Here is a 10,877-nt window from a genome sequence, read left to right as displayed (position 1 = left end):
TAGGAATAACAGACAAAATAACAGAAAGTGCTGCAAACTATTTGAAGAATCAGATTCAGAGACAGAAAAGGCTTTATTCTGTTAAGTCTGACAGCACATATCTTCCAAAGTACAGAGATCACAAGGGTGATATAGTTGAAATAAAGCTCAACACTGCCAAGATTATAACTACCATTCTGGGTTACATGGTTGTGGAATTCAATCTTGAGTCTGATAAGGCATATTTGATCAGACTGGATCAGGATATAAGAAAAGCTAGAATTAATGATCTCAGGGCTGCAATCTTTCAAATTGGTGAAGATACTGCAGAACTTAAAGATGTTAAAAGGAGGATGATTGATGAACTCAGATATGCTGAGAGATGTTTGTTGAAGAACTATCTCAGAACAACTCCTGACATCAGAGAGATCAAAAGATGAAGCCAAGTCAAGATCTACAACTGCTTAAATTCTGATGTGAATACAGACTGAAGTTGTTATCAGAAGTTAAAGACTGGTAAAGCTTTAAGGACTGTAAGTTGTAGTTATCTAGTCTAGTTCTCATGCATTTGTACTTAATGTTTTTTACAACATCAAATATCTGTTAAACTTGTATATTATGCTAATTTACAAGTTGGGGGAGATTGTTAGATATATTTGATAATGTCATGGCTAATATGATTTATGTTTAGTTTTCAGATCTTACTTAAACAGGATAAATCAGTACTTACTGGAAGTCAGGACTTAAGGATATCAGTACTTATATTATCAGGAGATAATCATCAGAAGATGGATATCAGAACTTAAGTACTGAAGGACGTTCAGATAAGGACAGCAGCTGATTAAAGGAAAGAAGATCGAGACAAACATAAGAAGAGATATGCATGAAGAAGGAATTCTATGAAGAATAGAATACTTGGAAGAAAAGATATCTGATTGATATATTTTAGGAAGCAGAATTATATTCCATATCAATTAACGATTATCTTGTAACTGTGTAGTATATAAACACAGACATAGGGTTTACACTATAAGTGTTATCATATTTGAGAAGATTATTCATTGTAACCCTAGCAACTCTCGTGATATTTGTTCATCACTGAGAGGTAACAGTTCCATACTGTAACAGAGTTTATTATTTCAATAAATTTTGTTCTCTGTTACTTGAGTTATTAAAGTTCGATTTGATTGTACTATACACTGTATTCACCCCCTCTACAGTGTGTGTGTGACCTAACAAATTGTTTAACTATATTCCCACAAATGAAATCACAGTCATTTATGAAATGTTTTCCATACCTCTGACAAATCAAGGGTAGGGAACTCAACATGATTGGATGATTCAGTATTTGACATGGCATACATGTTTGAATCATACATGTCCTGGGCTTTGATGATGAATTTCTCAGGATCATCGTTAGCTGCGTGAACTTCAACAAGAACAATAATTTATTTCCCCTCCATCTCATGCAAAATTGCTGGAAAGACTTTATCAGCAACCTCTTCCTGTTATTGTACTTAAGACATTAATGTTTTTTTTCTGTATTGTGAACAATTTATAACCTCAAATCAAATTCTAAAAAAATCATGGATTTAACCTTTGTCTGCCATAAAAAGGATATAGGTCAAAAGTAGTTGAATTTATTACTAATATAATGCTAATATGCATTCTACTATCATTTGATCTTATTGCATGCCTGAAGAGTTTAATGATATTATATGATTTAAAAGTACTAATGTGAAAACAAATTTGTCAATTTCCAGAAATTATTTTGTTTTATCGTATGTTTACAATTTCTGATTAACTACCAAAAAATATAAAGTCATAAGTTTAATAATTGGTTATCGAAAAGTTTAATAATATCGTAAGTTTACAATATATCGTATGTTTATTGAAAAGTTTGATTGAGTACTTGTGGAGTATAAATATTTGGTCAATCTTTTATTTCTTAAGTTTAATAATTTGTACAACGGATAGAATTAAAGAAAACTAAAAACAGGAATCTAAGTACCGGATTACATAGATAAATATATGAAGCAATCCTTAATAATGATATAAAGTATTGAAGGAAATTATTATAGAAATTCTGGAAATTGAAAGAAACTGGATCATAGTACGTACAACTTGTCCAATCTGCAAAATTCATTTGCATCAATTCCGGAAAACAAAGTTATGAAAGATAGAATATGATGATAACAACTTGATAATGGTCATTATTTAAAACAAAATTCAGAAATGCTAAACACCAATCCAATCCAGCTTTCGTACATAACATCAAGCAAAATAATTGAGTGATAAACTGTTGTATTACTTCTCCTGCAAATTTTATCAAATTAAAAATTCTTAGAATATGACCAAAACAACATAAAAAACTTATAGAATATAGGTACTTATTAATATATTTTTACCAATCAATTTATATCAAATTGTAATGTAACTCAGACTTACGTCAAGAACCAAAACCAATATGTAATCATTTAAATTTAACGTAGAAAAACAACTTATCTTACAACTTATGAGGATAATTAATGAACGGAATGTAAGTGATTTAATGCAAAAAAATAAAATACAATGCATAAATGTATCTTACCTTTTTAATTTTTTTGGTAACTGATTTTGCAGAGCCTGGAGTATGATCAATGGCATCAAGATCGACAGACTAACACAAAACAATTACGCTTTATAAAGATTTGTTGGAAGACTAAAAGTTATAAAATTATAATGGTTCGAGTATTATAACATATAAAAACCAAACTTACATTAACGGAAAAGTTGATGGAGGAAGATTCTGATATATGTGCAGATTCAGATGGACTTGGCCTCTGCGTAGTCGTGTCAAATATGTCATTTGCATCAAATATGGTACTATCCTCAGTTACATTTGCTTTGTTCAACTGAATAATGACAGTGACTTCCTTTCCAACCAAATCTTTAAGTACCTGAGGAAGGCCTTCTTCAGGAGCCTGAGACAATGTAATAATTATTAAACACTCGCTGCACTTGTGCCAACAATCCTTCTAGCAGCTCGGTCCATGAGCATAACATTACATGAAAATGTATCATCTTCGGCAAGGACCATGATACGAAACCTGAATTTATAAGGAATTATGTGATAAGTATTGAAAGTTGACTTTAATACAGAGTAAAGCATAATAAATTTTTGATATAACTCTAATTTGTTCTACCTTTTAGGGGCAACCGAAATTATGCGAGGGCAATTATTACATCGAAATCTCCTGTCAAGCCGCTCAACCTCTTGTTGATATTTGTTACAACTGTAAAACCACCATGCTACATCCTCATCCACCTTAACAACTGAGAACGTGGTGTATATCCTTTTCTGTTTGAAGTGAAAAAAGTTCAGATTTAAAAATAAATCATATTCAATATGGTTGTGTCGTGCAAATTTTATAAAGGTTATAAAACCTTCAAGTCATCATGTGTCAGCTTTTTATTGAGATCCTTTAATGTCATTCTTTCCATAAAGGTTTGAACAAATTCAGATTTTGCCGCCTTAAGATATTTTTCTCTCTTTGACAAATATCCCTCCTCCTTCAACCTACAAAGGTAAATATTGATGTTTATTAACTCAGCCTCCTATCAACTGTTATTAAACATGCAAACATGCTGTAATTATATAATTATTATAATTCTTAATCGCAGTACCTCATCCTCATATCAGTCACAGATTCATCATATAGGATGAGGTACAATTTTGAAGATGGCAAAGTACCAATCTGCACAGTATCTAAATCCATAGCGTGGTAAATAAGTTTAATAAAAACAAATACGACAATGCGGTTGAATCAGGAAGTTTATCAGTATTTCAACAATTGAAAAATGACATGTCTCATCAATTTAATAGAAATGCAGTAAAAATAAAATGTCTTCAAGCTTCGTTGACCTGCAGCATCAAATTTGGATTTGTCAAATGTCCATCAACCTATATTGCAAAGTATGTAAAAATTATAAGCGTATATATATATGAAAAAATGATGTAAAAATAAAAAATATATCATTTATATTTAGTTACCTCTGCCTCAAATAAAAGACATCAAGATAATCAAGATCGACAAAAAGCTTTGTTGACGAAATATTGCCGATCTGCGCTCTTCCTGTTTTTAACAGCGAAAAATATATAATATTTAAGAGCTAGAAGAAATTCTATAACTTATGAGAAGGCTTACAATTTTAAAGGTTTTTAATATAAAAAATAAGACATTAACCTCGATACATAAAGACTCTAACAGATGCCAGAATCACAATTTTGGGTTCAATTTCAGTAACTTGGTACAATGATTCAAAATTTGTTGGCAAAGAACCGCTAAAACACACTTGGATGGCCCTCCTAAAATGAATATAATAAAACGTCAAACACTTATAGATATTCAATAGTGTTAATACGTAAAATATGAAAATTGGAGGATGGCGTAGTATTTTTATAATTGTCAAAAAAATTATTGAAGAGTCTTACACGCCATCTGAAATTCCGAAGCGTAACACTTCCTTTTCACCAAATCTTGTCATAATAGATTGTACTGGTTGCAGGAGTTCAACAATTCCAATAACATTTACAACAATAAACTTAAAGTTAAAAACAACAAATTATAAACGATTTGTTCTAAAATTTTATACGCAATACCAGTGGAATAAATAGGAAGCTCATCGAGAGCAGAACTATGAAGAGAATTATATAGGAGTGTCACAGGAACCAAATCAAATTTATGGCGCGGTATACTCAAAATTTCCTCAGGTTCCAACACCACCACAGTGATGGGAAGAAATATGATGTAATTTGTAGAACGTACAGGCCTCAAAAACCCAGCAGCTGGAAGAACCTGAACATTTCTGATACATAACAATGTGACAGGATGAATGATAAAGGCAAACAAATTCCAAAGAGCTGGTGGAATAATTGCAAGTATGTGATTATTCTGCAAAAAAGAAAATCTTAGGATATAGGCTGGAAAACACAATCATAGATGTGGTATAAGTCATATAGTTATTCAATCAAACCTCACAGTCCAATAGAATAAGATTGTGCCTGACTAAAACACCTTGTCGATTAGTTGATACCCACATTCTTGTCACACGGACCTTCAAAGTCCAAGCAGTATAATTACCATCCAGATTGGATAAATGATGATGGTCCTGCATATCTAAGTAATGAAAAAGTTAATAGATGTTATCAAAAAAGGAGTATGTTAAATGTTCATATCAACAAATAGGTAATGAATTGTAATTATACTTGGATGTTCTGCCATATGAACTCTGAAATTAGTTTGTGAGTTGGATATATAGCAAAAAAAATCCGAATGTGTGGAGCGTTTAAGACAATCGGCTGTATTTTTAATAAAGATATACACTATCTTTATAGTTAAGGTGATAGGCTGATAATTAGTCCATGAAAATCTCAATCAATAGATATCTATTAGAGTTGTATGATGATCCTTAACAGCTTACACTAATATTAGCATGGAAAAAAAGATTGTGTTAAAATAAAAGATCAATTAGTAACATAAACGTGATATTAAATAAATATTTAAATATGAGTTAGTTATCTGATAAATATTGTTGTTATCCCATAATCTTCTCTGATTATCATAGTGTCTCCTTATCAATATAAAGCATATCACATCTAATTATATTGAGAATTTGATATGCATAAAAAACTATTCGAGAATCTGCCTTTTACTTCGTATATGAGCATCAATAACCAATATGACCTGATGTAATTCTAATTTAATAACAAATAATTTCTCAAACTACCAATTATAATAAAATGATGAGTAACTTAGTCAGGACTGTAAATGTGCAATACAAATAACTAATATGATACATTCTCATCATTTATGCTCGGTAGGTTGTAAAATACTTCTTCATAGACTACATTTGATGTTATATTTGTGGTGGTACCATCATCACTGTCGATGAGAATGTGGAGACCTTCTTGTCTTTTAACTCTTGAGATGGCAACGTAGACATGGCCATGAGAAAACACTGCCCTGGGAAGGTATAGACCAACCGTGTCAAGTGATTGGCCCTGGCTCTTATTAATTGTCATTGCATAATAAATCTGGAGTGGAAACTGAATTCTTTTAAACTCAAAAGGCCAGCTGGTATCTGTTGGAATAATTTATCCTCGGGATCAAATGTTTTGACCCAACATGGGATTCGCATAATATTTCACACTCAATACTATTCTTCTTGCAGGATGTCACAATCATTCGCGTGCCGTTACACAATCCCATAATTTGGTTTAAATTTCTCATAAGCATGACAAGTGACAACGACGCCAACCTTGATGTTTAACTCGTGCTTAGGAATGTAAGACATATTTAATGAGTTCAGGTACTCTACTGGAAATGCTGATCTGAAATCATTATCTTCGTCACCAACATCGTCAATTGAATCCTGACTAAGATATGTGTGTAGAGTTCCAGAAATTTTCTCAAGAATGTTGTTATTGATGTCGTCCACCACAACATTAGTTGGTGTTAGGATAGCTCTTGATCTTAGATAAGAATGTGAAGACATGTTTTTTAGAAAATCCGGGTAAGTAAATTCAAAAAGACTTTTTATAGGATTTTACGTGGTATGAACAACATATTGATCTGGAATCTTTATCAGCATTTCACCAGTGTCTGCATCAGGACTAAAGTTCTCAACTTTACCATCGCCAACTAAAAGCTGCCATTACTGAAATCCACTATAACCTTATTCTCCATTTCTGTATTTCCTGCATGAAGCCGCATATTTTGCTTAAGTAAAAATACTTGACAAAATTCCCAAATCTTTGATTTATTGAGGGTGGAACCTACTACTTCAGCTCTGGATGCCTTTGGAATCACGGGTAAAATCTGCTTATAATCTCCGCTAAAAACTACCGTGATATCACCAAATGGCTTTTTTGCTCTCCTTTTGTCAATAGCAGACATTATATCCCTCAAAGAACGGTCAACGGATTCAAAGGCATGACGATGTTGCATTGGCGCTTCATCCCAAATGATCAAATCATTTTGTTGGATTAATTCTGCAATATCGGTTCCATGTCTGATTCCGGATGTACTGTCCTGATCAAGTTTCAAAGGAATATGGAATCTTGAATGTGCAGTTCTACCACCAGGCAACAATACGGCTGCTATTCCATATGAGGAAACAAGAAGCACAATCTTTCCTTCTGAACGAAGGCGACAACATAATGTCTGCCACAGAAATGTCTTGCCGCATCCTCCACTTCCATATACAAAGAAAACACCACCTACCTTATTATAAACATTTTGTATAATAGAATCGTAAACGTTCTTCTGTTCAGGGTTGAGCATTCCATGATTTTTTTCATGCAAAATTTTCAGTTCTTCTTTATCATATGAAGTTTCTTCTTGGAGTAGTCTGTTAACTGCATTGTTAAAATAAACTTCACTTGGAAATGGCATTGTCGCGTAGTCCTTCAAACTCTTCCCGATGTCAATTAAACAATTTTTCAATTTCTGCGGGCAAAAATATATATGAAGTGTTATGTTAGTTTAAAAGTATACTACATATAATATCTAAAACATAATTATGTTAATTATTCAGGTAGTATGATAATGAGATATAAACCTGCAAGTGCATAATTCTTCAAATCTTCGTCTGATAGGTATAGATGAGGATCATTAAGCATATGTCGCCTGATGATGAGAATATCGTCTGACATACATTGCCAATTAGCTTCCCAAAGTCTAAGTTGATCTGAAATAGGACTATATGCCAAAATATTGACAAACATTGCACGTAACTGTGGAGGCAATGATGTATGGGAGTTCTCGGCAATTGCTTCATGCCATTGGTTATCATTTTGTAGAAGACCAAGGGCCGTGCATGCTTCCTTGAATGTTTTGTGGATGTGTCCATTAACAGTTTTAAGATCTTCAAAAGACCTGGAACCTTTCTTCCTAAGTAACAGCATGCGGAGATATAATAGTTCACCACTTGATGAATGCACTTCAGAGAGTCTCCCAATAACATCTCTTCTTTTCCTTTCTTTCCAGATACCAGGTCGAGGATGCCAAGTAAATTTATTTGGAAATTCAGAATAACTATAATTCCTCGCATTTGGGAAAGTCTGATTTGCATCAAACCATGCTTCTAACTTGGGTTTTTTTTGATATTGCCTTGTCGCAAATATCCTCCAAGACATCTTCAGCCTTAAACGAAACATGCTTCTCGCCTGGTAAATGTATCAGTAACCTCTCTACCGATGGCCAACGGGAATGAATGTCAAAAGAAAATATCCTCCAAGATGCTTCTGACGCGCAAACATATCTCCTATCCAAATAATGTTTTACCTCATCAATCGGACCTTTTGGTGCTTTTTTTGGGATTGTTGCAGAAGTACTTGTACGTGTTTTCCTCAAACACATTGTTGCCGTGTCATGACCCTTTAGATAGTATTTGAAAAGGTACTTTAATGATCTTGAATTATTGCAAATCTTCAGATTCATGTGACATTGAAAATGCACCAAAAGATCGCGATTGAATTAGACAACAAAGCGATTATCAAGATTGACCCCCTTCTTGTTAATGGTAATTCCAGTCCTCCTTCTTTTATATATGGGGAATCCACACTCATCAAAAAATGTATGAGAATTATACTAGTAACAAAACATATTTAAAATTGTAAAAAATCTGGTAATAAAATTGGAGGTATTAACAAAGTAAAGTATTTATAATTTAAGGATCTTAATGAAAATACCGCTTAGGAAAATGCTTTATATAGTTGCCTTTGACCATGCATGGAGATTTAGTATAATCAGGACCACATGGTCCGTGGATCATATAATTGCTCACGGCATTATATCCAACTGGATCAATTTCTGGATCGAGAATTTTAGTTGATACCATTTTATCAATTTGCTCAGTTGTTTTAGGTCTATCGTCGGGGTGCAGCCAAATTAATATATGAGCGTGAGGCAATCCACGCTTCTGGAGATCAATTACATGCATCACTATGGAAATATTATAGAAAAACGGTTAGTACCAGGCAAAATATATACTAAAAGTGCATTTTGATAGAACAATTTAGGAATAATAAAATGAGTATAAACAAACTTAGCGAAAATGATACCTCCTATACATCTGCCAAAATAATTTTTCTTTTTAATCATATCCATAAGTTGATCAACCTTCATTTTAAAGACTCTGGCTAAAACATCAGGTGCATCAGCAACATCAAAACCAGGCATATGTTTTAACATGTGCTGAATTTTGGGCCATTTTATATTAGTGGTCATAGTAAGGAACAATGAAGGGTGTCCTAAAGTTCGACATATTACTAATGAGTCTTTAAAATACTTAGTCATATAGCGCTTACTTCCGGTGAATGAAGCGGGAAGAATGATTGCTTTACCAATATTGGATGGATTTCTATCTCCCTTTTGTATTGCATCTCTGATATTATGGTAGAGATCAGATCTTATAGTAGTTTGATGGTCTCTAATCCAGTCCAATTTGTACTGCTCAATTGCGGTGAAAGCATCCACAACATATTGCTGCCATAAACGACCTCCAAGATGTGGTGTCAAACCTGTTACAGTAAAAGGTATAAATGAATCGAATATAAACTAATTATCACAAAATTAAACAGCTGAATGAGAAATTATACTTATGTTAAATAGCAAATTTGTACCTTCTGAAAGACGTATCATTAGTTTATAATTATAAAACTCTCTCATTGTAATATACTTTCTAGCACCTTTTTCGTCAGGATCTTCAGATTCGGTAACTTCTACGTCTATCTTAGAATGCTTCACAAGTCTATTTAATGGGATCTCACGGTAATATCCAATATCTCCGTGAGGGAAAAGTAATGGATATTGAAGTTGCATGAAACGTGGATCGGTCTCAGAAATCCTCTGTAATCCGCCAACTCTAGAATCAATGACAGTATCTCGACAGCCTTTTGCATAAGGAGAATTAAAAATCAATCATGCTACCTCATTTGATGGAGCAATGTGATTTGGTCGGCCACTTGCTGAACTCGATGAAATCAGAACCAATTTAAACTCATCTACTGCATTTTGCCTAACCCTTTCGCGAGCCATACGAAAACCTTTAACCAACCTGTTATGCTCATCCAACGTATGCAACAAAGATTGCACAATTTCTTCAATTAACAGCATCCCTGCCACCATTAACTGCATTGATCCTGTTGTTGATTTCGTCCTCTGTGTCATAGATATAAAGCTGACAAAACTTTGGAGTGTTATCGTCAGTTGGGACCAGACTTCCTATATTATGGTAATTAACACCTTGGACCTTGAAGCAATATGGCGCACCACCTCTGTTTATTGAATGGTCAATCTTTCCTCCAGTAGAGCTCATGGCAAACATGCAATTGTAAAACCTTATGTTTTGTTTGAAATGCTTAAAATGAACACCACCAGCAAGGAGAGTAGCCAGAGGTTCAGGAGGCTGTTTCTCCTTATCCTGTACGACTTGACCATTTTTACAACAAAGAGAAAATGTTGGTGACTTATTAGGAGAACTCTTATTGTTTTTTCCGTGATTCCACATGACAGCATCACACTTCGAACATATTTTATCAGGAGCTCCAAGATCCAAGTATCCGTCCCACACAGATTGATTATTGCTCAAATATTCTTCATCAATATCCTTAATATCACTTGCCATATATGTCGAAAAAAATGCAAATTTTTAAAAATCATCATTTAGCAAAAGTAGGTGATGCTTTAGACAGTACAATAATTATTAATGTCCTGCAGAATTAAACAAATTATTTGAAAACAAATAATTGCGATTATTATATACAAAGGGCCTTTTGTCGAACAGGAATAATTTGGGTTAATACATCCACATGTTGTATCACTGTCGATGGTAACATTGTCATCAACATCGTT

General features: G+C 33.4%; 2 protein-coding genes and 1 long non-coding RNA gene across 3 annotated transcripts; all 3 read right to left on the bottom strand.

Annotated features, from left to right (window-relative positions):
- Nucleotides 1–2,235: 2,235 nt before the first annotated feature.
- LOC141678033 (uncharacterized) lies at nt 2,236–2,808 on the bottom strand. The gene is made up of 3 exons (XR_012557599.1): nt 2,739–2,808; nt 2,570–2,638; nt 2,236–2,295 (listed from the first exon to the last, which is right to left on the bottom strand). It is a non-coding gene; the product is annotated as an uncharacterized LOC141678033 (long non-coding RNA).
- Nucleotides 2,809–6,662: 3,854 nt separating this feature from the next.
- LOC141679193 (uncharacterized) lies at nt 6,663–7,415 on the bottom strand. The gene has a single exon (XM_074485702.1). The coding sequence runs from the start codon at nt 7,413–7,415 to the stop codon at nt 6,663–6,665; it is 753 nt and encodes a 250-aa protein (XP_074341803.1).
- A 134-nt stretch (nt 7,416–7,549) lies between these two features.
- Nucleotides 7,550–10,650, bottom strand: LOC141679192 (uncharacterized). The gene is made up of 7 exons (XM_074485700.1): nt 10,276–10,650; nt 9,954–10,184; nt 9,647–9,872; nt 9,086–9,544; nt 8,714–8,966; nt 8,307–8,433; nt 7,550–8,188 (listed from the first exon to the last, which is right to left on the bottom strand). Exons 1-7 carry the CDS (start codon nt 10,648–10,650, stop codon nt 7,550–7,552), a joined length of 2,310 nt encoding a protein of 769 aa, XP_074341801.1.
- Between the last annotated feature and the right edge of the window lie 227 nt (nt 10,651–10,877).

This window comes from Apium graveolens, chromosome 8, assembly GCF_009905375.1.
Source record: "Apium graveolens cultivar Ventura chromosome 8, ASM990537v1, whole genome shotgun sequence".
Taxonomy (NCBI): domain Eukaryota; kingdom Viridiplantae; phylum Streptophyta; class Magnoliopsida; order Apiales; family Apiaceae; genus Apium; species Apium graveolens.
Note: the sequence above shows the minus strand (reverse complement) of the source record. Positions and strands in the feature narration are given on the sequence as shown.